Source organism: Pongo abelii, chromosome 11 (genome assembly GCF_028885655.2).
Source record: "Pongo abelii isolate AG06213 chromosome 11, NHGRI_mPonAbe1-v2.0_pri, whole genome shotgun sequence".
NCBI classification, from domain to species: Eukaryota; Metazoa; Chordata; class Mammalia; order Primates; family Hominidae; genus Pongo; species Pongo abelii.
Window position 1 is genome coordinate 141299421 of NC_071996.2, and position 27034 is coordinate 141326454.

Here is a 27034-nt window from a genome sequence, read left to right on the forward strand (position 1 = left end):
GTAGTCCCAGCTACTTGGGAAGCTGAGGTGGGAGGATCACTTGAGCCCGGAAGGTTGAGGCTGCAGTGAGCTGTGTTGACACCACTGCACTCCAGCTTAGGCAACAGAGAAGACCCGTCTCAAAAAAAAAAAAAAAAAAAAGGAATGGTAGGATGTGTGTGTGTGTGTGTGTTTATATGTATGTGTGGATATATCATGTGTATGTATGTATATATAACGTATAATTTACATTATGCATTTTTATATTTTTAAACAATGGCTCTCCGCTTATCCAGGAAATCCAAACATCTGAGAATAAAAGTACCATACTCTTTGCCAAGTGACTTGAAATATTGATACGTATAATTTCAACATGTAAACTGGAGACAGTTTTTCTAGGAGAACATCTAAGCTAAAATCAAAACCATGAAAAAACATGCCTGTGAAAGAGCCATCGTGCTCAGATCAGGTGCGATCAGATGCTTCAAGATTTTCCTGTTCATATGTATTTTCTGATTTTTATTTTGTTCTCTCTTAACACCATAGAGAAATAGTTATGAGTATCAAAGATTTTAAGAAAATTATATTATTTTCTGCTGACTGGGAAGAGACACAGTTACTCCACTTAGGAATTAAATATATCACCAAGCTCTGAGAGAGATAGAGTCTTATTTGAGCTTTCATTAAGAACCGCTGGAACTAGTTTGTTAATAGCTGAGATCAGATATAATTTCTACTGAGAGTCTCAAGCATGAGTCATGTGTTAAGATAAGTAATGACAGCAGACTGATTCCATGAAGGCTGGGCTTGGATGTTCTTTAGATAGAAAGCAAGGAATACTTTTTTCATACTTTTAGGAATTGTCCAATTTTTCAGAGATCCTGAGAGAAACAGAAAATGTAACGTGTGAGTGTCATTGTTGTTGTTGTTTTTAACTGGCTGTTACCCTCTAAATCCAAAGGGTTAAAACCAAGGTACCCTTGACAACCCTCAGGCCTGCTTCTTTGACTGCTATAGAATTGAGTTGGAAGCTGAAGAAGATTTTACTCACCAAGTTCCTTATAGCTGAACTCTGAAAGAAGGGAGCTTTTCACAAGACTGATGTCATGTGGGAACGGAGGAGTGGAGAGCACATCCCAAGCCCCCTTCGGGTAGGGGCCTATAATGCGTCTGCAGTCCTCCTGGAACACTGTCATTGGGCATCATTCAGTGGGCTGAAAACTCCCGAGTCTCACTCCAGAGAAGCTGGATGGTGCTAGAATGCTGTCCCGAGATGGACACAGGGGCCATGCAAAGCCCCACAGGAGGGCCCTTGTCATAGCCAGGAGGGCACCAGCCACCCCCAAGCTAAAGGAAGTGGGTGAAGAGAAGTGCCAGGGTGAGCAGAAGCTCAGGTCAGATCCCATCTCAGATCACCCGCCTGACAGGTCTAGGGAAGGAGCAGCCTGCAGCCTGTAAGCTGTCAGCAAAGTGAGTTGGGTCTCAGGCCGTCACCAGGGATTGCGCTGCTGTGACTGGGCAGGAAAACAGCAGAGCAAAGTGAGTTGGGTCTCAGGCCGTCACCAGAGATTGCGCTGCTGTGACTGGGCAGGAAAACAGCAGAGCCGAGCTGCCAGCTTCCTGGGCTGAGCCTCAGGAGGGGAGGCCAGGCCTGAGGAGCAGCTAGGTTTTGCAGGCTCTTCACTTGCTCCCCCAAACTCTCCTGTTTTTGTCCCTTAAGGGACAGCCCCGAAGCACAGAGCTGGCCACCAGCTGTTGATGAGAGATGCTTAAATAGGCCATATTTATCTCCTTTTTATCCCAAAGAGTCTTCCTTGTCATATTTCAGCAGGGGCCATTTTATGGTAAGTCCTTGCAGGGCAGCCTCACCCAGGTTCTCAGCGCAGTGCTGTGGAAGGCACCAGGCTCCCTGGGGGGGCCCTTCCTCAGCTCTTGCTTCACTGTAGATAAGAAATCAGAAAATCCGTGTTGATTGCATCAACTCCTCAGGTTAATTTGACAGTAAGTCATCAGGCATCATCTATAAAGTCCAGAGGAATCTGTTTGTGTTGTTTGAAAGGCCTTGAAGGCCAGGCGTGGTGGCTCATGCCTGTAATCCCAACACTTTGGGAGGCTGGGGCAGGTGGATCACTTGAGGTCAAGAGTTTGAGACCAGTTTGGCCAACGTGGTGAAACCCGATATCTACCAAAAATACAAAAATTAGCCAGGCATGGAGGTGGGCGCCTGTAATCCCAGCTACTTGGGAGGCTGAGGCAGCAGAATCGCTTGAACCCGGGAGGCAGAGGTTGCAGGGAGCTGAGATCGCACCACTGCACTCCAGCCTGGACGACAGAGCGAAGACTCCATCTCAAAAAAGTATATAAATAAAAAATAAAATAAAAGACCTTGAAGATTGTGATGATGTAGTAGCAGGTGATTTGTTCCACAGAAACTGTAAATCGTGAGAACCTGAACTGGCATGCCAGAAACATGGGATTCCACTGCTTTAGTGCTGTTTTTCTCCTTTACAGGAATTTGAAAGGGAAAAACACGCCCACAGTATACTGCAATTTCAGTTTGCTGAAGTCAAGGAGGCCCTGAAGCAAAGAGAGGAAATGCTCGAGGTAGGTAGCATTCTCCTGCTTTTCTTTTCCTTTTTTCCCTTTGGAGCATTTTGTCAGGCCATGACTATCTTAGCTTAGGCTGCAGTAATAAAATACCACACACTGCGTGGCTTAAACAACAGAAATTAATTTTCTCACAATTCTGGAGGCTGGGAGTCCAAGATCAAGGTTGGGTTCAGGTGAGGCCTCTCTTCCTGGCCTGCAGACAGCCACCTTCTTGCTGTATCCTTCCTCAAACGGTGGAGAAAAAGCAATGTCTGATGTCTCTTTGTATAAGAACACTAATCCTATTTGATCAGGACCCCACTCTTATGACATCATTTAACCTTAATTACTTCGTGAAAATCCTGTCTCCAAATACAGTCACATTGGGCATTAGGGCTTCAACAGATGAATTTAGAGGGACACAATTCATTCCATGGCAATTTACTAAAGTTTTCAGTTTTCTTAAATCTGAGAGTTTAGGCTAACTCTCCGTCCCTAGATTTACGAAACAATCCCTCTCATTGGTGAACATTCGTATTCTTTGGTGATCTTGTATTTGTTTTGGGAGGTGTGGTAGCCAGAATAATGGTCCCCCAAAGTTGTCCACATCCAGATCCCTGGAAATTGTAAATATGATGCCTTACATGGTTAAGGGTCCCTGCAGTTGTGATTAGAGACCTTGAGAGAAGGGATTATCCTGGATTATTTGATGAAACAAGGGTCCTTCTAAGAAGAAGGCAAGTCAAAGGCAGAAGTAGAAGATGTGACACAGGAAGCTGAGGTTGGAGTGATGCGAGAAAGGGGCCATGAGCCAAGGAAAGTAGCTCAGTCTTAGAAGCTGAAAAAGGCAGGGAAACAGATTCTCCCTAGAGCCTCCCAGAAAGGCTTGATTTTAGCCCGTAAGACTCATTTTGGACTTCTGACCTCTAGAATTGCAAGAGAATAAATTTGTGTTTTAAGCTGCTGAATTTATGACGATTCATTACAATGGCAATAAGAAACTAATACAGGGTTGGTTTTTAATTTTTTGACTTAATCGGTTCTTTAACCGCTGCCTTGAAGTGAGAATTTCACCCAAAGCAGGTTTTCTTCCTGCACTTCTTGAAGCCGGGAGTAGGACAAGGAAAAAAATCCTAGAATGCTGATGATGAATTCAGGGTTGATGAGGTGAAAGGGTGCTTGCGGCCTCACTTGTCCCAGCTCTCAGGTTATCTCTTGGGCTGGGGTTTTTCTTCCTCTTTAACCCTTTATCTGCTTTCTATCTGTTCCTTTCCTCAGGAAATCCGACAGCTACAGCAGAAACAGGCGAGTTCTATCAGGGAGATTTCTGATCTTCAGGAAACAATAGAGTGGAAAGACAAAAAGATAGGGGTAGGATTCCCAAGTCTTGAAAATCTACTCAAATGGGCAGCCTGCTTAGCAAATAGAGTTTTTTCAGAGTCTTTAGTCTGCAAAACCGTTTGTCTGAGTGTGCATGCAACTCCCACGTGACACAAAGTCGTATTAATTTATTTAATTTACTACTTAATAGTAGTGAATACACTAACTTATCCAAATTGATATGAACTTGGAATGTGACATGGACTCTCCATGGAGGGTCTTGTGAGTGCGTAGCTGTGCGCTCTGCCTGCCCCGTGGGTGGGCTGGGCCGGTGGTTGTTGAAACACCTGGAGTGAGGAGGACACTCTGAGGAGGTCTGATGTGTGCAAGGCCATATGTCTTGGGATTATCTGCCTGGCGGTGCTTTGAGAAAAAAATCTAAGCACCACCAGGCAGATATCCCCACCTTGAAATCTTCCCCAGGGAAGGTCTCCACATACCCTTCTCCCTCGACAAGAAGAAAAGAGGCAGTTCTACACTTAGAATTGAAGGATAGGAGGAACAGAACCCCACAGAGTAACTGTTGTGATTGGTAACAACAAATGGTTTCCCCAGAATAGTGAGTCATACACATAGCTCTGATAGAGACGTTGAGATACCTGCACAAACCATCAGCACATTGACTCAACAAGCCACACTGTGTTTCCACTGTCATGCTCATCAGCACTTAGGATCGTGTGTGTGTATGTGTGTGTCTGCATGCACGCACACTTTACGACCACTTTGTTTATCTGAGATGATGGATACCAAGAATCAGTGTATAAAAATAGTCTAAATGGCTACAACAGCTGTCCTGGGAGGTGCTTAAGCAATCCTTTTTCTTTACTGATCCCTCATTCAAGTGGAGACTTTGCTTAACTCTAACGCAGCTGTGAATACGCAGACAAAGCTAGAAAGTGATGCAAATATAGTAACCTCTGGGGCCCCGTGCTGTGTTCGTGTGCTTCAAAATGCACGTGTCTTTCATGGAGTATGAACAGTAACATTTCTTGGATTATATATACTAAGCGAAAAGCTTAATACTTGGATTTTCTTAGTATCTTTAGGCAGAGTCTCTTTAATGTCTGGAGTCCACTAGCATTTTAGATGGTAGAAGCCTCCTTCTGATTCCTGCTTCTGAAGTAACTTGCTCATCTGTGCAAATCTTCTTCTTTCTCTTGGCTCTGCTGCACACTCAGGCATTAGAGAGGCAGAAAGAGTTCTTTGATTCCGTAAGGAGTGAACGGGATGATCTTAGAGAAGAAGTAGTCATGCTGAAAGAGGAATTAAAGGTATGAAGCCAAAGTACAGTTTTATTAAAAAAAAAAAAAAAAAAAATTCCAGGTGACAACAGCAAATTTGGGGATGCTGTGAATATGTGTGTACATAATTAATTTTATGTCATTTAGTTCTGTTAATAATTCATATCTTGGGTTAACTGACAGCGATGAGATGTAAAATAAATGTAGGTTCAGTGGGTGGTGCCCAAGGCCTTTGCATGTTAATAAACATAGCCGATCTTGAATGCAAGAATTTTTTGACACATTATCTAAATTTTTCTCATACTCACTAGTAAATTCTCCAGGGTATTACTCAGACTTAGAGAATTAATTTGCCTCTTTATATTAAAACCCCCAATTTAAGGACTTCTCTAGATGAACAGTGACTTGGGTAAGTGGTTTGGGCAAGGATCCCGCTAATTAGACTTTGAGACCTACTAGATTACAGGTGGAAGCAGGTTCCCTGTCCTTTGTGGGCCACGCCAAGGCGTCTTCAGCTGCTGCTTGACACAGGTGAAGCGCCAATGGCAGCACTCTGGGTGGGTGGGTTCCTGAACCGTCATCATCTGTTGCTTGGCCTCCAGGGTCAAAGCCAGAGCAGTGAGCCAGCCAGCTACAGGCTTAGAGCTAAGATTCGTAATTCTGCTCCTCGAAAAGGCGATGAGTTCAGGGGAGTTCCTCACACACAAGGGAGAGAGCCACAGGCGGCAGGAGGGTATGGGTGAGTGATGTCTGCAGTTGGGAAGTGCCGCTGTTTTCAGTGAATTCTGTTTCTTTTGAATATACTGAACGTTCTAGCCACCTCTGAATTCCTTCTCTAACATAAGTTTCATGTGTCTCTTTCAGAACATGTATATATTTCTTTCTTTATCTGGTTCCTCTTTTTAAAGAATGCAACCAGGGTTTTAAAATGAAAGGTCGCTTGACAGTGACTTGCTTACCGCTCCTCTTGGGGGCAGCCCACAGGCCACTACCTGTAGTTAAAAAGACTGCCTGATGGAAGTAGCTTGTCACCAGCAAATGAAAGCATGGATTGGAACATCTGAGAAAGAAGTAGGCTTTGGAGGACGATATCCCAGATTTGTGTGTGTTGACCGAATATTTACGAGTGCTGCACCCTAGCATTTCTCTGTCCCTGTGGAGTTACCCTGTACTTCAGGAAAAAATGGTTTTCTTTTTTATTAGTTGTATTAAAACAGAGTTTAACCTAATATCACTGACTAAATATTACGATGAGCCTATTTTTGTTCCCAGAAACATGGAATAATCCTAAATTCAGAAATAGCTACCAATGGAGAGACTTCTGACACTCTCAATAATGTTGGATACCAAGGTCCTACCAAGATGACGAAAGAAGAGTTAAATGCCCTCAAGTCGACAGGGGATGGGACCCTAGGTAAGTATTTACTTTCCTTTGGCTCCTCACGCCTTTCCACTCAGCATTGGTTCACCCTCCATGCACTGCTGGGGTAGGAACCACCGTCACTGATGGTCACCAGCATGCCATTTGTTTCATCACTTCATGGTAATTTCCTTGCCACCCGGTGTGGTCACCCACGTGTTGTCTGGCATGCATCTCTGTGTAGTGCACCATCAATGGCTCAAGTGTACCTTTTCTTTTGCTGCTCAAAGCTACCAAGCAAGACTGTGAAGGCAAAAGGAAAATAGTCTCAAAATTAAGTAACAATGTGGAGAGTACTATTTGGTTTTCCTCAGACACGTATATATCTGTACCTATAAAGTGTGGCTTTTTAAACCGATTCTATGACAGAATTATCAAAAGATCAGAATAGTTGAGGCTGTCAAGTCAGTTGGCCATATTTGCAAGCCAACATCGACATCCTGGGCAGCATTCAGCGTTTTGAGGGTACGGGGTGCCTGTGGACAGCAGGTCCGTCTGTGTTGCCATTTTCAAGCCACCACTCGAGGTGGGCAGGTGGCCGTGGTAGAGGGTGTGGCAGTGCTGAGAGTCTGAGTATGCCCACCTTTGTCAGAGGGGATCCTCCTTTGTATGCCACATGTTTGCTTCTGAAAGAATATAAAACTGGGGAATCCAGTAGATCAGAGGAATATTTCATACCATTTTCAATGATCTGATTTGTCATAATTTGTCATAAGAGTTGGCTTTGGGAGAAACCTTCAGATTCTGGCGTGCAGCCTGAAGTTGCAGCGTGCAAGTGAGGCCTCATCTGTCACTGGTCACCCTCTGTGTTCCAGTGTTTTACAAAGAGGCTGGAATAAGGTCAGGGTCCATGACTTTTCATTTTAATTTAGAAGCTTTCATCTTGTTTCTTTTTATTTATGGAAATGTAGACACCTCCAGGCCCCATCTTCTCAGGCCTTACATTCCAGGGAGGTACCTCATTCATTGTCTTTATGACTACTAAAGAAACACAGCTCTTTTCAATTGTGTAAAAAAAGTTGTGGCCAAGTGCAGTGGCTCACACTTCTAATCCCAGCGCTGCGGGTGGCCAAGGCTGGAGGGTCACTTAACACCAGGAACTCCAGGCCAGCCTGGCAACCTAGCAAGATTCCATCTCTAGATATGTATATAATATCTATATACCATTGTTGAAAAAAGATAAATTAATTAATTTCCATCATACCTTTATATGAGCTACCCGAACAGCTAGGAATCTGATTATGCTGCTCTTACTCAAATATACATTTTATAAATCTTTGATAACCATTGTGAAATGTTTTAAGAACCAGAAATGTCAGTTTTGAAAGTGGCCTTCAAATAGCTTTTGATCACATATTCCTTCAGTAAAGAATTATAGGATCCAATATATATGTTTATTTTAAATCTATATATGTATACTATTTCATTAATATAAAATGTACGTTGTAAAATATATGCACAGATATGCAAAGAAGTTTTAGAGTAAGAATCTAAATAGAATTCCTAATATTTCTCCCATTTTCCCTGGGATATGGGCACCCCACCATGGAGATCACTGGGCTATAAAATTATCTAGCTTTGACTTTCAGTAACATAGTACTGTACCTAATCTGCTGGGGTTTTGTTTGGAGAATCCAAAAATTCCAAAAGAGTTTGATGTTCTTTAGATGTTGAATAATTTATCATTTAATTTAGTGATCATCTTGATCTTGAACATTTGCCTCCTGCTGGTCCTCTCTCCCTAGTCCCTTAGGGAATGGAGCAGAGGTATCAGGGCATGGACGCAGGGTGTTTTCTCAGGAAAACAATGGTTGAGTGGCAGAAGATAGATTTCTTTTCATATGAGCTATTTCAAAACATCTTCCTTGAGATTGACCTTGAGGCTGCATTTCTAAAAGTGCCCTGAATATTCTTTTAAAAATTTACTTGAAAGCTGCTCTTAGGGCTGTGTGACATGCAGTGCAGTTTGGCAGCTGCAAAAGTACAAGTTGTCAAGTTGTGCATTGAGAAGTGAGAGTGGGGAATTGAACCTTCAGTCCGTTCCTAAACCCATCATTGTCGATCGTTTGGCTGCCTGATCCAGAGTTCTTTTGTTGAAACTTAACTTCACCTTTAAGAATCTGTCCACACAAGATGGCACCAGCAGCCACTCTGGCCTTTGATGTGGTGGCAGTGGCCCTCACTGACCCAAAATTTACTAATGTAACTGCTGCTTTGCCGCACAGAACTGGCAAAGGCTTGTTTCTCATGACTCTTTGATGATTCTCTCTTTAGGAATAGGGGTGGGTGGGATTTAGAACATGTGTTTACATTCTAATGTAAATTATGTGGCCACCACATCATGGGGTCCCTTCAATTTTCTCAATGGTCTTTTAGGAAGAGCCAGTGAAGTGGAGGTGAAAAATGAAATCGTGGCGAATGTGGGGAAAAGAGAAATCTTGCACAATACTGAGAAAGAACAACACACAGAGGACACAGTGAAGGACTGTGTGGACATAGAGGTATTCCCTGCTGGTGAGAATACCGAGAACCAGAAATCCTCTGAAGACACTGCCCCATTCCTAGGAAGCTTAGCAGGTGCTACCTATGAGGAACAGGTTCAAAGCCAAATTCTTGAGAGCACTTCTCTCCCTGAAAGCACAGTACAGGTTGAGTCAAATGAGGTCATGGGTGCACCAGATGACAGGACCAGAACTCCCCTTGAGCCATCCAACTGTTGGAGTGACTTAGATGATGGGAGCCACACAGAGGATGTGGGAGAGGCAGCAGTGACTCAGGTTGGAGAGCAGGCAGGCACAGTGGCCTCGTGTCCTTTAGGGCATAGTGATGACACAGTTTATCATGATGACAAATGTATGGTAGAGGTCCCCCAAGAGTTAGAGACAAGCACAGGGCATAGTTTAGAGAAAGAATTCACCAACCAGGAAGCAGCTGAGCCCAAGGAGGTTCCAGTGCAAAGTACAGAAGTAGGTGGGGATCACAACGAAGAAGAGGGTGAAGAAACAGGATTAAGGGATGAGAAACCAATCAAGACAGAAGTTCCTGGTTCTCCAGCAGGAGCTGAGGGCAATGGTCAGGAAGCGACAGGTCCAAGTACGGTAGACACTCAAAATGAACGCTTAGATATGAAAGAGCCTGATGAAGAAAAGAATGACCAACAGGGAGAGGCAATGGACTCATCGCAGAAGAATACAAAGAACAAGAAAAAGAAAAACAAGAAGAAAAAATCCCCAGTACCCGTAGAAACCCTTAAAGATGTTAAAAAAGAGTTAACATATCAGAACACAGATTTAAGTGAAATTAAGGAAGAAGAGCAGGTAAAGTCTACTGACAGAAAGTCAGCAGTGGAAGCCCAAAACGAGGTGACTGAAAATCCAAAACAGAAAATTGCAGCAGAAAGCAGTGAAAATGTTGATTGTCCGGAGAATCCTAAAATTAAGTTGGATGGAAAACTTGACCAAGAAAGCAATGATGTACAAACAGCAGCTGAGGAGGTACTAGCTGATGGAGACACATTAGATTTTGAGGATGACACAGTTCAATCGTCAGGCCCAAGGGCTGGTGGTGAAGAATTAGATGAAGGTGTTGCAAAAGATAATGCTAAAATAGATGGTGCCACTCAAAGCAGTCCTGCAGAACCAAAGAGCGAAGGCGCAGGTCGCTGCACCCTGCCGGAACATGAAAGTCCCTCACAGGACATTAGTGATGCCTGTGAAACAGAAAGTACAGAGAGGTGTGAGATGTCAGAACATCCAAGTCAGACCGTCAGGAAAGCTTTAGACAGCAGTAGCCTAGAAAACGATGACTTGTCAGCACCAGGAGGAGAGCCAGGGGACTTCAATCCAGAAAGCAGAGAAGATACCAGAGGAGGCAAAAGCAAAGAAGACTGTACCATGTCCTAAGCTGAGGCAGGCGGCAGGCGTGGTGCACAGGAAGTGTCAGTGTGAAGGGGTCTTTTCTCTCCACTGCCAATGTAAGTAGAATGTTCTAAATTCATAGAGAGGCACTGTATGACAATCATCAGGTGATCTACTGCTTTTTAAGTTATAGACTGTTACTTGTAGATTTCCATGTAATCATTGAGGTTATCACCCAGATTAGAAAGATATTTGTTATCAGTGTACGTTCTAATTGAGAGCATTCCAGTAGTATCAAACAATAATGTCTACTGTTTATAGTCCACTTCATAAAAATAGAAGCATTTACTATTTGCCTTAGGCTGATAGGGATGTGGGTTTTCTTGACCAAATATATCAGCATCTAATTGAAATGACCAAATAGCATTCTTAGACTTCTGTATTATGAATATAATTGATATTTAAATTAATGTCTTGTTCACATATGTGTACTTTCATATTTGATTTTAAAATGTACATTATAACCTGTATGGTATTTTATTTAAAGGAGATAAACAGCCAAATAGCAAATAGGTCACTGAATGATAAGATTTGCACCTTAGAACAATAATCATTTTAAGGATAACAAGTAAATGTCTGAAAGCACGAGGGGCTTTATTTGCCTTCACCTCATATAAGTCTTTGATCTTGAACTGATGCTTTTGGATCTCATTGTTGATATACCTGAATTTACTTTGTAAGAGATTTTAACTTCACTTCATGCTGATGATGTATCAAATTCATTTTATAGAAAGATTTAAAGTTTTTTTCTGGAAGTGATATATGTCAAATTACATTTCCTATTGCAGTATTTGAGCAGAGACAGTCGTTTTTTAAATGTTTTTGGCCGGGCGTGGTGGCTCATGCCTGTAATCTCAGCACGTTGGGAGGCCAAGGCAGGTGGATCACCTGAGGTCAGGAGTTCGAGGCCAGCCTGGCCAACATGGTGAAACCCTGTCTCTACTAAAAATACAAAAAATTGGCCGGGCGTGGTGGTGGGCGCCTGTAATCCCAGCCACTCCAGAGGCTGAGGCAGGAGAATCGCTTGAACCTGCGAGGCAGAGATTGCAGTGAGCCAGGATCAAGCCATTGTACTCCAGCCTGGACAACAAGAGCGAAACTCTGTCTAGAAAAAAAAAAAAAAAAAAAAACACACACACACACACACAAAACAATGTTTTCACACCTGTAAACCTAGCACATTGGGAAGCCAAGGTGAGAGGATTGCTTGAGGCCAGGAGTTCAAGGCTGCAGTGAGCTATGATTGCACCACTGTACTCTAGCCTGGGAGACAGAGTGAGACCCTGTCTCTAAAAAAAAAAAAATTTTGAACCTTAAAATACTTTGTTTGAATTTCTAATCATCATTCAAAAGAGCAGTAAAAAGTGGTTACTTGTTCTTCTACAAGCTACTAATTAGACGGTAGTAGGATATTTTAAAGGGCTGAATCACTTTTGGTATTTTGGTATAAATATTTTCATTTGTTATGTCCCAGTATATTCTTATTGGAAAATTCTTGTTTTGATCTGCCTGAAGAAAATATCTGTTTTCTATATAAAGAAACATTTAAAAAATAATTGTAAAGTTAGATTTAAAATTGTAAAATATAAAATCACAAAGGAATGTACCTTATGAATGTTGTTGACATTTTATGAAATTATGTGGATTCATATTACTGTTACAAGATAGAATTGAATGCAAAAAGACCAAAACCTCAATAAAATTTGAGGAAAACGTAAGTGTTATTATGTAATTGAAATAAAAACATTTTATAATTGTACAAGCCTGTGGTTCCACTCTTTGGGCTGCTTGAAGTCTGAGTCCGACTACTGTTGTATGTAATACCACCTTTCCAGTAATATCTGCTTGGGGGTTGCTGATTCCTATTGGGGTTCTGTGGAAGACCCACGCCTGATGCCCTTCCTTAGTAAGGAATGCACTTCCCTCCTGGCATCGAGCCTGGGGCTGGCATGGGCATTACTGGGAGACTTGAGGCGATTGTCCCGTGCCATCTCCTGTGATCTGTGGTTCTGATGTGCAGCCTCAGTTGAAAACAGTCTTCATCTGTTGCTGTGCTTAAATGTGGCAATACTTAGAATGTTTTGAAGAGTAGGATGAAAACAGCAAAAACCTTGACTGTTTCTGCTCAAGTGTCCTGAAGTAGAGGATGGTGGGGATGATAAATGCTTGCTAGGAAATAAGTCCAGGGGCTCTATAGCACTTCGCAGGGTTTTAGTTCATGTCTCTAAGTTTAGCAAAGCTGCATTCATATTGGAATGCATACTGGAAACAGCTCTCATTCCTGCCTTTAAAGGGCTCTTGGAAAGCAGTTTGACAACCAAGGTCACTAAATGGTAAGATCATCAAGCCATTTTAAGTTCTTTCTTATGTTATTCACCAGCACCCTGCAGGACGTTGGGCACACGTCACGTCCCTCAGCTCAGCCATCCAGCCGTCTCAGTGATTCACCACTCATTTGTTTAATTAATAAACAGGTTTGATCACTTTGTACATGGAAGGCACTGTGCCAGTGAACAAGCAGTTGGACCCAGCCCTCCAGTAGGGAATGGACAGCTGAAAATCCATGAGGAAAAAAGAAGGAAAAAGAAAGAGTTCTGAGCAGCCAAACCATTTCTTGATGATTTCAGAGCCTTCCTTCTGAGCATCAGTTATCTGCTCTCCAGTGTAATGACTTTATAGCCAAGCACAGTAATTGATATTACTGTGAAGGCCCTTAACTTATCAAGAAATGGTTGAGGCCGGGCACATTGGCTCATGCCTATAATCCCAGCACTTTGGGAGGCCAAGGCAGGCGGATCACTTAAGCCCAGGAGTTCAAGCCCAGCCTGGGCAACATGATGAAAGCCCATCTCTACAAAAAAAAATACAAACAATTAGCCAGGCATGGTGGCATGTGCATGTAGTCCCATGTAGTCCCAGCTACTTAGGAGGCAGAAACACCTGAGCCTGGGAGGTCGAGGCTGCAGTGAATTGTGCTCACACCACTGCACTCCAGCCTGGGCGATGGAGTGAAACCCTGTCTCAAAAAAAAGAAAAGAAAAAGAAAGTTGACTTAGCTATACTCCATATAAGAAGGTATAGAAATATATAGGGCAATTTAGAAAGATTATAGCGTCAAAAGATTCAAACCCAGAAAAGAATCGAAAGGTTGCCTGCCAGCCATATCCCCAGATGAACCTAGACCACTGGGGTTTCACTATCATGCAGAATAGAGAAAAACATTGCTTACTGACACCTGAAATCAAAAAGCTTGGATATTTTTCAGTCCCAAACCAGAACATAGCTACCGTATATAAATGTAAATCTTCCCTCAAAAGTATAATTAAGTATAATTATGGGTGTATGTCAAAAATACAGAGGAAGATGGATTTTTACTTATAGGTTGTTATACAAAGGTTGGACAGCAATCAAGTTTTTAAACAGTTTTCAAGAATGTATGACCTTAAAAGAAATATATGACCTTGATCACTTTCCATCATTTTTAATATTTGCGATTAACAGGAGACCTAATGACCTGAACACTTAAGTTTCCACTATCACTAGGACCCTGAATGCTAATTCTGGGGAGTTTAGATGGTTTGGGGTTCCTGTTTTCTATTGATAGACTCCCTTTCTGGGAGACCACCCCCCAACCCTGTACAGCATACCACCCATGGCCACCAGCCAAGGGAACACAACAGTAAGATTTGTTCTAAACGTCTGGGCCCCTAAGGGAAAGGGAGGGGTGTTTGTGTGTGCATGTATTGCGTTCAGAATATGTACTTGTTCAGTGTGATAGTCATACGTGGAGAAAACTTTGTCTTTCAAGAGGAAAATCCTTTTATTCTCTTTGTCCCTATCTACTGCCTGTCTTAAATATTTTTCAACATGTGAATGGCTGCTGGCTGATACAGGGAAAAAATTCCCAACTATACAGACACTATAAGTCTACCGGTGATGTGCCACTATTTATTCAACAATATAGACTTGGTGGTTTTTAACGCTATGAAAACTAGTACTCTTTATTGTCTTCATGTGAAATTATTTTGCTTCATTTCTTTTTCCGTTTTCTTCAAACTCTTTCGTTCTTGTTTTCTTGTCCAAGTCTCCTTTAAAATTTCTCTTCCTTAAAAGTTTCTTCTCTATTTATAATGTTCTCACTATACAACTAAATGTCAGATTACCTATATCAATTTTGCTTGCACTCTTATTACATTTTAACACTTATTTTCTAGTGCTTATCTAGAATATTTGAAGTTTTCTAGAAGAAAACAATAACAATTGTACAATAGATACTTGAGCTTCAAGATCACATTCTGATGTATTCAGTGTTTCTTATGATGCCTGTAGTTTTTGTATGTAGGAGTATTAAAACATGTAAGAAAATGAAAAGTGATATTGGGCAAAAGAATCAGGTTTATAACTGCAAAAATGTTTTGTTTCGATGTTGGGTGGGTTATGGTGGGGAGCGAGTAAAACATCTGTCAGAAGTAATTTGACTGTAAATTAAAATAGAACTCAAAAGATGATAAATTTAATTTATATTGTGCTTAACATTATCTGGTGTTCTACTGTGCCTTTCAAAACAACAACTTAGGATCTTTGGAAAACATAATTAGAGGAAAATGTAATTTGGATTAGCATATGGCTAGATGATTTTTTAAATGAAAATGAAGATGCATTTTATATGAATTTTTTCTTCACATGGCTAATCAAGGTTAGTTTTTCATTCTATGAAGAATCTGGAGGTAGGCCGCATGAGAGCAGTGTCCTAGTGGGCTAAGAGCTTTGAGTCAGGGTCTGACTCAGAGGTGTGAGTTTAGATCTGGAAAAACAGTGGGTGCAGTGTTTAGGGGAGTGTTCCTGCGGCTGGGCTGCAAGGCCTTAAGAAACTTGCTTAGTGGTTCTGGGCCTTTGAGAGCCTCATCTATAGAAGGAGGCTATAATGAAGCCCACCCATAGGGCTTCTGGGGCTGAAACGAGCTAATGAAAAGCTACTAGAACTGTACCTGTGTCAGAGTGAGTGTGCAGCATACGTTACCATCACTGTCATCACTCCAGCATTCTGATTGTGCCTTTAAACTAGTGTGGGATTTTGCCCAAACCTCTAAACCCTCCCCAAGCCGAGGTCTCCCCCACAGTCTGAAGGCTGTAATACTTGACACTCAAGAGAGATGTTTGGGGAATTTATAGACACTTAACATTTATGCATCCTTATATATCGGGGGCGGGAGGAATTACAGACACTTAAACCATTACTGCCTTCTTCCTCAAAAGAATAACAGCTTTGATAACTGGCTTAGCAGAGGTGTTAGTGGACTTAGGGTTGTAAACAGATAGTCACAGCACTGACATTGATGCGTCTATGAGGGAAATTAGAAAGATAAATACATCTGGGATGTAAACTCAGAAAGGCGAGTCTGTTCAAAATGTTGGTGCTATTGAATTGTGATTCTCGGTGTTTGTACATTGCTAATAATGTTAAACCATGAAGCCTGTGAGATCTTGTGTTGCAGCGTGGTTTGGCCCTAGCGTTCTTGCATGCTAACCTAAGGTAGAAGATTAGCAGCCTGTTTGCATGCAGCCGGATGCTGCCCCTGACGTGAAGCATGTTCTGGGAGGTTGACCCAACCTTCTTTGGCTGTGGCCTCATTCACCCCGTCCTGTCTGTGGCCTCATTCACCGTGGTACGTGTATAACTACTTCCATCATTCATTTCACTAACCTGAACGATCATTCTTCAGTTTAGCAATGTGCTGAAAGGCGTGGCACGCGGATTCACCTAAACCTGTGTCTTTCTGATTTCTTTAGATATTAGGTTGAAAAAGCTGGTTGATGAACGGGAATGCTTATTGGAACAGGTAACAATCTTTTTATTACTTTACCGATTCATGAACAGGGCATCTGAAACCACCTGCCCATCCTTCCTTCTTGCTTACTCAGAAAACCCCTAAGTTAATCATGCCTGAAAGTCATTATCAAGCCAACTGGTGCTCTTAAGATTGTTATCCAAATAGAACATCAAAGTTGATATTTTCATCCAAAGAGAGTATCCTGAGTCATATGAGGTTTAATAAGGATGTCTCAAAGACCCAAAGCTGTGGAACTGGGTTTGGTACATTTTACTGAATTGCTGCTTAAAATAAATATAAATGTTGATCATTAATAATATTAATGATTAACCATTGAGAAACAAGAGCATTACTGAGTCATTCCAAATAGCACTTCTCTTGTCCATATGGGTTGTTTGTCCATAAAAGTCAGTTTTGTACTCTTGGTGATCAGCACCCCTCTCTCACAGGTATTTCTTTGCTACAGCTAGACAGAGTTGTTTTAACCGTGTTTATCTTCATTGCTCTCTTCTACCTCAAGACATAGCAGGCCGGGTGCGGTGGCTCACACCTGTAATCGTAGCACTTTGGGAGGCCGAGGCGGGCGGATCACTTGAGGTCAGGAGTTCAAGAGCAGTCTGCCAACATGGTGAAACCCCGTCTCTACTAAAAATACAAAAATTAGCTGGGTGTGGTGGTGGGCGCCCGTAATCCCAGCTACTGGGGAGGCTGAGGCAGGTGAATCGCTTGAACCCGGGAAGCAGAGGTTGCAGTGAGCCGAGATCGCACCACTGCACTCCAGCCTGGGTGACAGGGCAAGACTCCATCTCAAAAACAAAGAAACACTGAACAGTTATCCTATTTGATCTTTTTATATGCAGGATAGTGATTAAATCGCTCTACAACCACTTTCCTCTAATTTCTCCTCATAAGCCTAATCGAATGTATTTGCCTTACTTTCTACCATTCTGTTGAAGATTCTCCGAAAATTGGAGAAAGCACTAAATATGGTAGAAAGATTCTCTTGAAGTTCCTGTGATCTTTTGGAACTATGCATTCATGAGTTCTATCCTTACTTCCTTAAAGCAGCATGCACTTTTGGTTTGTTGTTAATCAGGGGTCTTCTGTGCTTGGTGTGTGGGGTAGGAAGGCAGGTGATCACCTGCAACAATTCTTCATAGATTGGAAGTTAAACATGAAAAGCCCCCGGAGACCCCACCAACTAGATGCCAGAAAGTTCTGCAGTCATTGACTGTTAACTGCAATTCCAATTATACAGTCAGCCCTCCATATCCATGGGTTCCATGTCCGTGGATTCAACCAACATGGATTGAAATATTCCAAAAAAAAAAAAACACATAACTTCCACAAAGTTCCAAGAAAGCATAGCTTGAATTTGCCCTGCACGGAGTCCTGCACTGAATCCACATGAATGAATTGAGTTGTAGGCGTTGTGTTGGGTATTAAAAGGAATCTAGAGGTGATTTAAAGTGTACAGGAGGATGCAGGTAGGTTTCTGCAAATACTGCACCATTTTATATCAGGGACTTGAGCATCCACAGATTTTGATGTCTGAGGGGTCCTGGAACCAATCCCCCCTCCCCAGATACCGAGGGACGACTGGACATGTTTCTGTCTTGCTTAGGGAGGGGAAAGCTAGCTAAAGACCAACTCCCTGAAAGCTGGCAAACCGCCTCTGAACACACCTGCAGCTTGTCTGAATGCTGAGAAAGCACTTGACTTTTGGGGGACTTAATTACAATATATCGGAGCCCAGAAGGCTCCAAGTGGCCCTTTCTGGTTTCTTAGTAAATAAAGAGAAAGTGAATAGCACGGTGACTTACTGAGTCTTAAACATTGCACGTATTTCATGTACAGTCTCCTCCTGAGTCCTAGAAGAATTTCACTTTAGAAATGACTTTTCTCCCAGAGTTACAGTGTAATTCATTTTTCATTCATTGTACATTGAATTGTGTTTCTGAGAAGAGTACTGATGGACACAAAGTTCCTTCTGTCAATTGACATGCAGCTTCCTTTCTGATGGGCTCTAACTTCAGCTTTTCGGTCTCATTCAGAATAGAGAAATTAACGTATTTTACCGGCGGGTGTTTTCAGATTAAGAAACTCAAAGGGCAGCTGGAGGAGAGACAGAAGATTGGCAAACTAGACAATCTTCGATCTGAAGATGATGTGTTGGAAAACGGGACAGACGTGCATGTAATGGACCTACAAAGTAAATGTCAATTCTTGTGTAGAAGTAAATGCTTTCATATGTGCTGTTTTAGTATAACTGCGCTGGCAGAGAAAACTGTCACGGCAAAGAATGCCCTCATTCCCTCACATCCCCACAAAAGCCCTTGAAAATAAAAGCACAAGGATGGGTAGGTAGACAGAACAATGGTGTTTCTCTCTGAGCCTATGAAATAGAACAGGTGCCCAAAAACGCGCACCAAGATACCACCACATGTTGTGCTGATGGAAACCACATTTACTTTGCTGGATACAGCAATCTTTTGATCTGTTGATTGTGTGAAAAAAAATGAAAGGCTTTTTTTTATGCCAATAAACTAGAAACAGTCTTAAGGGAGATAAAATGACGCCCAGTCTCTCTCCCGCTTTTCCCTACCCCCCATCTCTTTGTCTTCTTCACTCGTAGGCACTCTCTTGCCTGAGGTCTCCTGCCCTAAGCACCGGGGCGGAAGGCACTTTCCCAGCCTGGGTTCATGGGGAGAGAGTGCCTTCTCCTACTCTCAGCTCTGGGAGGTTGTGGAGGCAAGGCCAGAACTAACAGATTTGCGAGATGATTACAAAGTAAGGGCTTGGTTCCCAGTAACTATTGTTTTAATATTTGAAAAGCCCAAGAGCTTAACAGATTTTCCTTCTCTTTCAACCTTTAGGGGATGCCAACAGACAGATCAGCGACCTCAAATTTAAACTTGCAAAATCTGAGCAAGAGATAACTGCATTAGAACAAAATGTACGTGTAAGCAACAACGGGCAGAACTGATGATTGACTGGAGTTTTACTTGCTAGAAATAGCCCTGAAAGGCTGAGGACCAAAAAAAGCCGAGATTTTTAGAACCAAAAAATGTCCTAAGAGGGATAAGTTAGGACAGCAGCCTTTCCATCCGTTTCTTACAGAGAGCAAGTAGGAAGGAAAGAATTCCTAGAATTTAAGTTGTTATAGTAGATACCAATCCTTTATCAACAGCAGTTAGTTGTAGAAAATAGCTAATGTGGCTTGGGAGTGTTTTAAAATTTTGTTCTTTAAAAATAATTTAGTTAATTGGCCAAGCGCGGTGGCTCACACCTGTAATCCCAGCACTTTGGGAGGCTGAGATGGGTGGATCACTGAAGGTCGAGAGTTCAAGACCAGCCTGGCCAACATAGTGAAACCCCGTCTCTACTAAAAATACAAAAATTAGCCGGGCATGGTGGCAGGTGCCTGTAATCTCAGCTACTCAGGAGGCTGAAGCAGGAGAATCGCTTGAACCAGGTGGCAGAGGTTGCAGTGAGCCGAGATCACGCCACTGCACTCCAGCCTGGGCAACAGAGCGAGACTCTGTCTCAAAAATAAACTGAAATAAATAAATAATGTAGCTAATTTAAAAAACACATCATACTGGGACGTCCCTCTTGCCTGGGCTTTTAGCCTTTCTCTTGCAGCGAGGCCAGCCCTCCCTGGTGTCTAGACATGGGGCACTCCTGCCTCTAGCACACTGGGCCCTGGGGCAATTTGTGTTCTAGCCAGAAAGAGAGAAAAAAAACAGGTACCGTTTCCCCCTCCATTGTGGGTATACTTGGCTGGAACTTTTTGGAATGTTTATAGAAACAAAAATGAGAACAGCACAGGTAGAGACGATGCGTGCTTCTGATTGCGGCAGAGTGAAGGTGTCCAGTAGGCCTTCGCTGCTGCTGTCTTTCATCTCAGAACCTTGGCTGGGGAATGCCATGCTGAAGCCACCTCCTTTCACTCCTCACCCTGTGCCTTCCTCCTCCCAACCCCACCACCCCAGGAGAGATTAGACTGGAGCTGAGGTCCTGGCGGAACCCGTCCCTTACCAGCACCATTCTGCCTGTTCCAACAGAACAGCCCCATGCAGCGGGAGAAGAAGCAGGCAGCAAGGTGCCAGCACTGCGGAAACCACCCTGGTGGACGGGGTCACGGGAAATGGGTCCCCATCATGTCAGCACAGGGTCACCCAGAAATAAGAACTAATAATAGCTTGCTTGGCTCAAACCCACACCATAGTCCAAAATGTTATAAGTATTTACATGGTGTATTCTCCCATTTTATTGAATCACACTCTTTGATCTCAAAGTAAAGAAGCTGAAGAAAGAAAACAGGCTTATCAATTTATACATATGGTTTTTTTCTACCTTTTAGGTAATAAGGTTAGAGAGTCAAGTATCACGTTACAAATCAGCGGCTGAAAATGCAGAAAAAATAGAAGATGAACTTAAGGCAGAAAAACGGAAACTCCAAAGAGAGGTAAATTTCCTAGGCAATTTCTAGAAAGAGAATGGCTGCAAGTATTTCTCTAGTGGGGACAGTACAGAGAGGATTTACTACTGTGACGTCTGCCCGGGGCTGGTCATTGTCAGATCATCCCACACCACTCTGCAGTGCTGGTGTCTTAATAAAGGGACGCATGGCTCAGCCAGTCAGCGCTTAGGGCCAGACCCTTGTTGGCATCAAGTAGCTCACCTGTCAGTTTTGAGCATCTCCTATAGGTCTTGTCCATAAACATCAAGGGAATGAGATAAAGGAGTAGCCAGGCCTCTTATGTTCCGAATATTTTTTGTGTCATGCAGAATGAGCCCAGGTAGAGGACCAGGAGCCCATGGGCCTGCTGTGGCCAAGAGCTGGGTGTGGCACCAGGGCCAGGCCACAGCTGTCTCAGGTCACCCTATGGAAAGTGCCCTTGAGAAGGCGAGCTGCTGTTACTTCACCTGCTGATCACACTCCCAAATTACCATGCTTGCCAATTAAAACACGTATTTTACCTTATTGAAGACACTTGGCAAAGTTGTTTGTTCAACAAATATTTACAGCATCTGTTGCATGCCGGGCATGGGTTCAGGTGCTGGAGATGCAGCTATGGCCTTAACGGACAGAAGGTCTCTGCCTCCACAGAGCCTACGCTCTGGAAGAGGGAGGCCAATAGAAGTGACCACAGGCAGGAGAGGGGCTGGGGTGCAGAATGGCCCAGGCTAGGACAGTTCTAGGTAGGTGGCCAAGGAAGACTTTCCTTCTTGTGGCATGTGAGGACAGGCCTGAACAGCCCAGGGAGTGAGCCAGGCAGAACTGGGAGAAAGCCTTCCGTGCAAAGGATCAGCACGTGCAGGGGAGCTGGGGGCAAGGCGCTGCCTTTGTCAAGAACAGTCAGAGCGTTGAAGGCCAAGTGAGCAGGGGGTGAGGGGGTGGAGGGAGCAGTCAGAGCACCCCAGTCCGTGAGGCAGGGCCCTGGAGGCCATGGACAGGACTTGGGCTCCTCCTGTGCGTAAAGTGGGAGCTACTGCAGGGTTTTGAGCAAAGGAGTGGCTTATGTTGATTTATGTTTCAATAGGAACAGTCGGGCCAGGCGTGGTGGCTCACACCTGTAATCCCAGCACTTTGGGAGGCCAAGGTGAGCAAATCGCTTGAGCTCAGGAGTTCAAGACCAGCGTGGGCAACATAGTGAAACCCTGTCTTTACAGAAAGTGCAAAAAAACTAATTAGCTGGGTGTGGTGGCCTGTGCCTGTAGTCCCTACTTGGGAGGCTGAGGCAGGAGGATTGCTTGAGCCTGGGAGGTGAAGGCTGCTTTGACCCATGAGCGTGCCACTGCACTCCAGCCTGGGGCGACAGAGTGAGACCCTGTTTCATAAAAAAAAAAAGGAAAGAATCACTCCTTTTGTATTTAAACTGTAGGAAAGGGACTGTGGAGGAGAAACCAAAGATGCCATTTCTCTCCTCTTTATTTTATTTATTTTTATTTTATCTTATTTTATTTATTTATTTATTTATTCTTTTGAGACAGAGTCTGACTCTGTTGCCCAGGCTGGAGTGCAATGGTGCCATCTCGGCTCACTGCAACCTCCACCTCCCAGGTTCAAGCCTCCCCCCTCAGCCTCTTGAGTAGCTAGGATTACAGGCACCCACCATCATGCCTGGCTAATTTTTGTGTTTTTGTAGAGATGGGGTTTGTCCATGTTGGCCAGGCTGGTCTTGAACTCCTGACCTCAGGTGATCCTCCTGCCTTGGCCTCCCAAAGTGCTGAGATTACAGGCATGAGCCACCACGCCCAGCCCATTTAACCTTCTAGCTTAATTTTGCTATCGTCAGAGAACATGGTCCCTGTTATACCTGGTCTTTGAGATTTGTCAATACTTGCTTAATGGCCTGATACATGATTCGCTTTTGTAAATGTCTCAAATGTGCTTAAGAAGAATGTGTAGTCTCTGATTTATGGATGCAAAATTCTGTATACTTCCACTGATCAAACTTGTGAAGTGTGCATTCAGATCTGATTTCTTTTGTCTGCTTAAATTCTCAGTAGCTGATAGAGATTTGTCAAGCTCTTCCAAAAGATGATGGTGGATTTGTCTCATTCTCCCTATTTCTCCTATACATGTTGAGGCTGTTGATACTAGGTGTTTAAAATTCTGATATCTTCTTGATGAGTTAAACCTTTTGTCATTTTGTAGTGACCCTTTTGGTCCCTGCTGCTGTTGACCTTGTTGGGTATTCACATGGCTGTATCAGCTTTCTTTTGGTTAGTGTTTGTCCACTTCTGATTTTTCCATCCCTTGGCTTCCAGTCTTCCCTGTGTTGTTATGCTTTAGCTGATCTCCTTTAGATGCATATAGCTAGGTGGCAGTGGTTCTTAATTGAATCTGAAATCTGCGTATCTTAATAGGGCCTTTAGTCCATTGTTATTGGTATATTTGGACTTGTTTTCACCATCTGACTGTGGATAACCATTTGTTCTTTTGTGTGTCATTTTTCTCTCTCCAAATTTAAATTTTATATTCAATTTCTGTTCTTTTCAGTGATCACACATGGGGTATTTTTATTTAACTTAAAAAAAATTAAAGTTGAACACTATCTTTACTCCCCTCCTATAAAATAGAAGGACTTTTGAGCACTTTAGCTTCACCCTCCTGCCTGACATGCACACCCTCACACATATGTGTATATGTGTATATGTATATGTATACATGTACCTCCACACATAAATACTTTTGACCTTCATAAATCCCACTTATCAGATAATACTATTGTTGTGTTGTTGTTGTTGTTGTTTTATATTGCCCATGTTTGTTTGACATAACTACATATTGGCCATTTTATATGTCTGTCCTGTTAGTGTCTCAGACTGTACTAGAATCATTTTCCTCCTCCCTGAAGTACATACTGTAGAAATTCTTTTAGAGCAGACTTCTTGGTGGTGAATTCACTGTTTTTGTTTATACATGTTTTTGTTTCATCCTTGTTCTTGGATAGTAGTATTCGGGGTCATGCAATTCTGTGTGGTGGTCATTTTCCTCAATGATTATAGCAATTATGCCACCATCTGCTGGCTGTTGAGAAAGCTGTTGTTTTAACGGTGGGTCCTTTGTAGGGGACCTTTTTTTTTCTTCTCTAGTTTCTTTCAGGGTCTGTTTGTGTTTGATTTTCTACAGTTTTACTGTTAGATGTAGTTTATTGGAATCTTTCTGCTTGAGATATATAGTGTTTCTCGGATCTGTGAAGTCTTTTTAAAAATTGATTTTGGAAAATATTTAACCATTAACTCCTTAAATAATTCCTCTTTTTTAGTCTCTCCACTTTCCCCTCTGGAACTCTAATCAGAGGATGTTAGAGATTCTCATTGTCTCCACATTTTTTAACCATCTGTCTTTCATATTTTCTATCTTCTTACCTCGCTCTGTTGGATAACGCCTAAAGTTTTTGCAAAGATTTTCCAGTTCACCTTTTTTTAAAAAAAGTATCTTCATTGTTGATAGTTTCTTGCTGCATGTTCATGTATGTCCTCTTTTTAAATTGTATTCTTATTCTTTAAATATTTCATGCACAGCTGTTTGGTTTTCTATATCTGACAATTGAAACATGCTCAGTCTTTGGGGGTCTAATTCTGTCATTTATTGCTTCTGTTGACTCTCACTCAAATGGTTTGTCACCTTAGTGTTTTGTGAGCTTATGCTTGATTTTAATTTGTAGGAATACTCCAGGCTTAACTTGTGGAAACTTCCTGCAAAAAGGGCTTGCTTTTGCCTCCACTGGTGAGGTGGGGGCGGGACTTCTGTCCCAGGACCCAAACAACCTTCCTTGAGTGTTTTGGGTCGAAAGCAGAGCCGTAGACCATGTTCTTGTGACCCCTCCAAAACCATGTTCTCCTAGCTTAGGGCACCCCCACTCTGCCCTGCTTCCTGTGGGTCCAGATGATGCCCTGCTAATGTGGCTTCTACAGCTCATCTTCTGCCTGACTCTCAGGCTCCATGGCCCTGGCTCCCAGGTGTGGCCGTCTTGGCCTCAGGCATTCCTGCCTTGGAATCTGGCTGCTAGGACCACCTTCTCCATGCAGTCCAGGCTCAGCTCTTGTTTGTGTTTGTTTACCTCATGCCTCACTTACCTTTTGTGAAACCATCAGGATCCCCACTGGGCGTGGTGGCTCACGCCTGTGATCCCAGCACTTTGGGAGGCCGAGGTGGGTAGATCACCTGAGGTCAGGAGTTCAAGACCAGCCTGACCAACATGTTGAAACCCCATCTCTACTAAAAAGACAAAAAATTAGCCGGGTGTGGTGGTGTGCACCTGTAGTCTCAGCTACTCAGGAGGCTGAGACAAGAGAATTGTTTGAACCCAGAAGGTGGAGGTTGCAGTGAGCCAAGATCACACCATTGTACTCTGGGCTGGGCAACAGAGTGAGACTTTGTCTCAAAAAAAAAAAAAAAAAAAAAGAGGCCAAGATGATGGCTCATGCCTGTAATCCCAGCACTTTGGGAGGCCAAGGTGGGCAGATCACGAGGTCAGGAGATCGAGACCATCCTGGCCAACATGGTGAAACCCCATCTCTACTAAAATACAAAAAATTAGCTGAGCGTGGTGGCGCACACCTGTAGTCCCGGGAGGCTGAGGCAGGGGAATCGCTTGAACTCTGGAGGCGGAGGTTGCAGTGAGCCAAGATCATGCCACTGCCCTCCAGCCTGGCAACACAGAAAGACTCTGTCTCAAAAAAAAAGAAAAGAAAACCATCGGGATCCCCAAGAGTGTCCCCTCTCTGGAGTCCAGTTGTTTCAGAGGAGGAAGGGCATCATGAGTGACCAGGGTCCAAGTTATCATTTTATTTTTCAGTAGGATTGGAATTTTGGTAGCACAGAACCCTGTTATGTTTGGAGGAAACAAGTTCCTCAAAGCTCACTGCCTTTCCTCTGTTCCCAGCTCCGCTCTGCATTGGATAAAACAGAAGAGCTCGAGGTGAGCAACGGCCACTTAGTGAAGCGTCTGGAAAAAATGAAAGCAAATCGTAGTGCACTCTTGTCCCAGCAGTAAATTCCAGCTCTGAAATTTACTGTCACTGGTTGGTGACTGGAGAGCATTGTTTCATAGGCTTTTCTCTGTCCTGTCTGGGAGCGCTGCTTCTTCCCCTGCCTTCTGAGAGACGAAGACTGTGGCGAGCTTGGCGCTTAGAGGCTCCCGTGCCATGGCTCACCCCAGGGAGCCCCAGCAGCCACCAGGTGCCTCTGTCTGCAGACCCCTGGCCCGAGCTGGGGCCAATGCTCAGAACCTGCAGGTACTTCATAAGCACACAGGGGCCTCGAGGGAGCTCTGTGTCTGACCGCACAGCAGCCTCTGAATGCCCCTGGAAATGATGATCAAAGTAAAGATTCAGTTGGGACTTGAGTTGTTTTTTTTTTTTTCATGTGTCTTGCTGAAGATTAAGGGGAAATGTTACAGTGTTGGGACTTCCTTTCATGGCAGAATCTACAATTTGAGCGACTTCAGTAGTATCTCTTAGTCTGCGCTTTTCATACACAAAACACTGTGGAACCACAAGCCATTACCAAGCAAAACTCTTTCACTGGAAACAAGGGGGCAGTCTAGAAGTAAAAGTGACCTTAAGAAGACTCTTTACAGGCAACAAATGAAGCTTTTCTAAGGGATTTTTGCATCAGTTCAGTCATAAGAATACTTTTTTCCAGGGTAATTAGGCAATAGCTTCACTGAAAATGACAGCTTTTCATTTGCATTATTTAATCCTTATATTTGGAATTGAAGTTGTTAACTTCTTTTAAAGAATGTACTATTAGAAAAATTAAAAATGAAATGTTGAGAGACTTCAGCAATGTGGTTCTAATTTTTTTCCACTGAGAAAGAAGATCTTTAATTTCATATTAATGGTTCTGTATATTTTGGGTCATATTTTTATTTTAAGAATATCAAGTCAATTCATTTTTCTTTCCCTATTTTAAAAAAAAAAAGGTGTTTTCACAGAATAAGTGCACTTAAAAAGTGAAGTGAAGAAGGAGGTAACAGTAGAGATGATGGCGATATCATCAAGGACAAAAGTAAAAACGTTTAGCTACCTGCTGATTTTTAGTAACTGTTCATATATGTTGTATTTCAAATATGGCTGATGAAGCCAGTCAGCTTTTCAGGACATTAGCAAGTGGAAACCGAGTCAGTATCATCCAAAACCATATCTAGTCTTAAC

General features: G+C 42.9%; 1 protein-coding gene across 50 annotated transcripts in view; it reads left to right on the forward strand.

Moving 5' to 3' along the window:
- Positions 1 to 26662, forward strand: part of LRRFIP1 (LRR binding FLII interacting protein 1) — a 158683-nt gene extending 132021 nt beyond the window's left edge. For 26 of the 50 annotated variants that reach the window (XM_063713152.1, XM_063713154.1, XM_063713156.1 and 23 more), the window contains 3 exons: positions 2491 to 2583; positions 6462 to 6603; positions 8986 to 12288. In XM_063713152.1, coding sequence (XP_063569222.1) covers positions 2491 to 2583; positions 6462 to 6603; positions 8986 to 10511 — 1761 coding nt within the window. In that variant the 3' untranslated portion in view covers positions 10512 to 12288. Of the gene's footprint in view, positions 1 to 2490; positions 2584 to 3846; positions 3940 to 5126; positions 5220 to 6461; positions 6604 to 8985; positions 12289 to 16316; positions 16367 to 18451; positions 18570 to 19233; positions 19314 to 20723; positions 20829 to 25761 lie in introns of those variants that run through there. The other 24 variants (XM_054550034.2, XM_054550036.2, XM_054550038.2 and 21 more) reach the window with 3 other exon arrangements.
- The last annotated feature ends 372 nt before the right edge of the window (positions 26663 to 27034 follow it).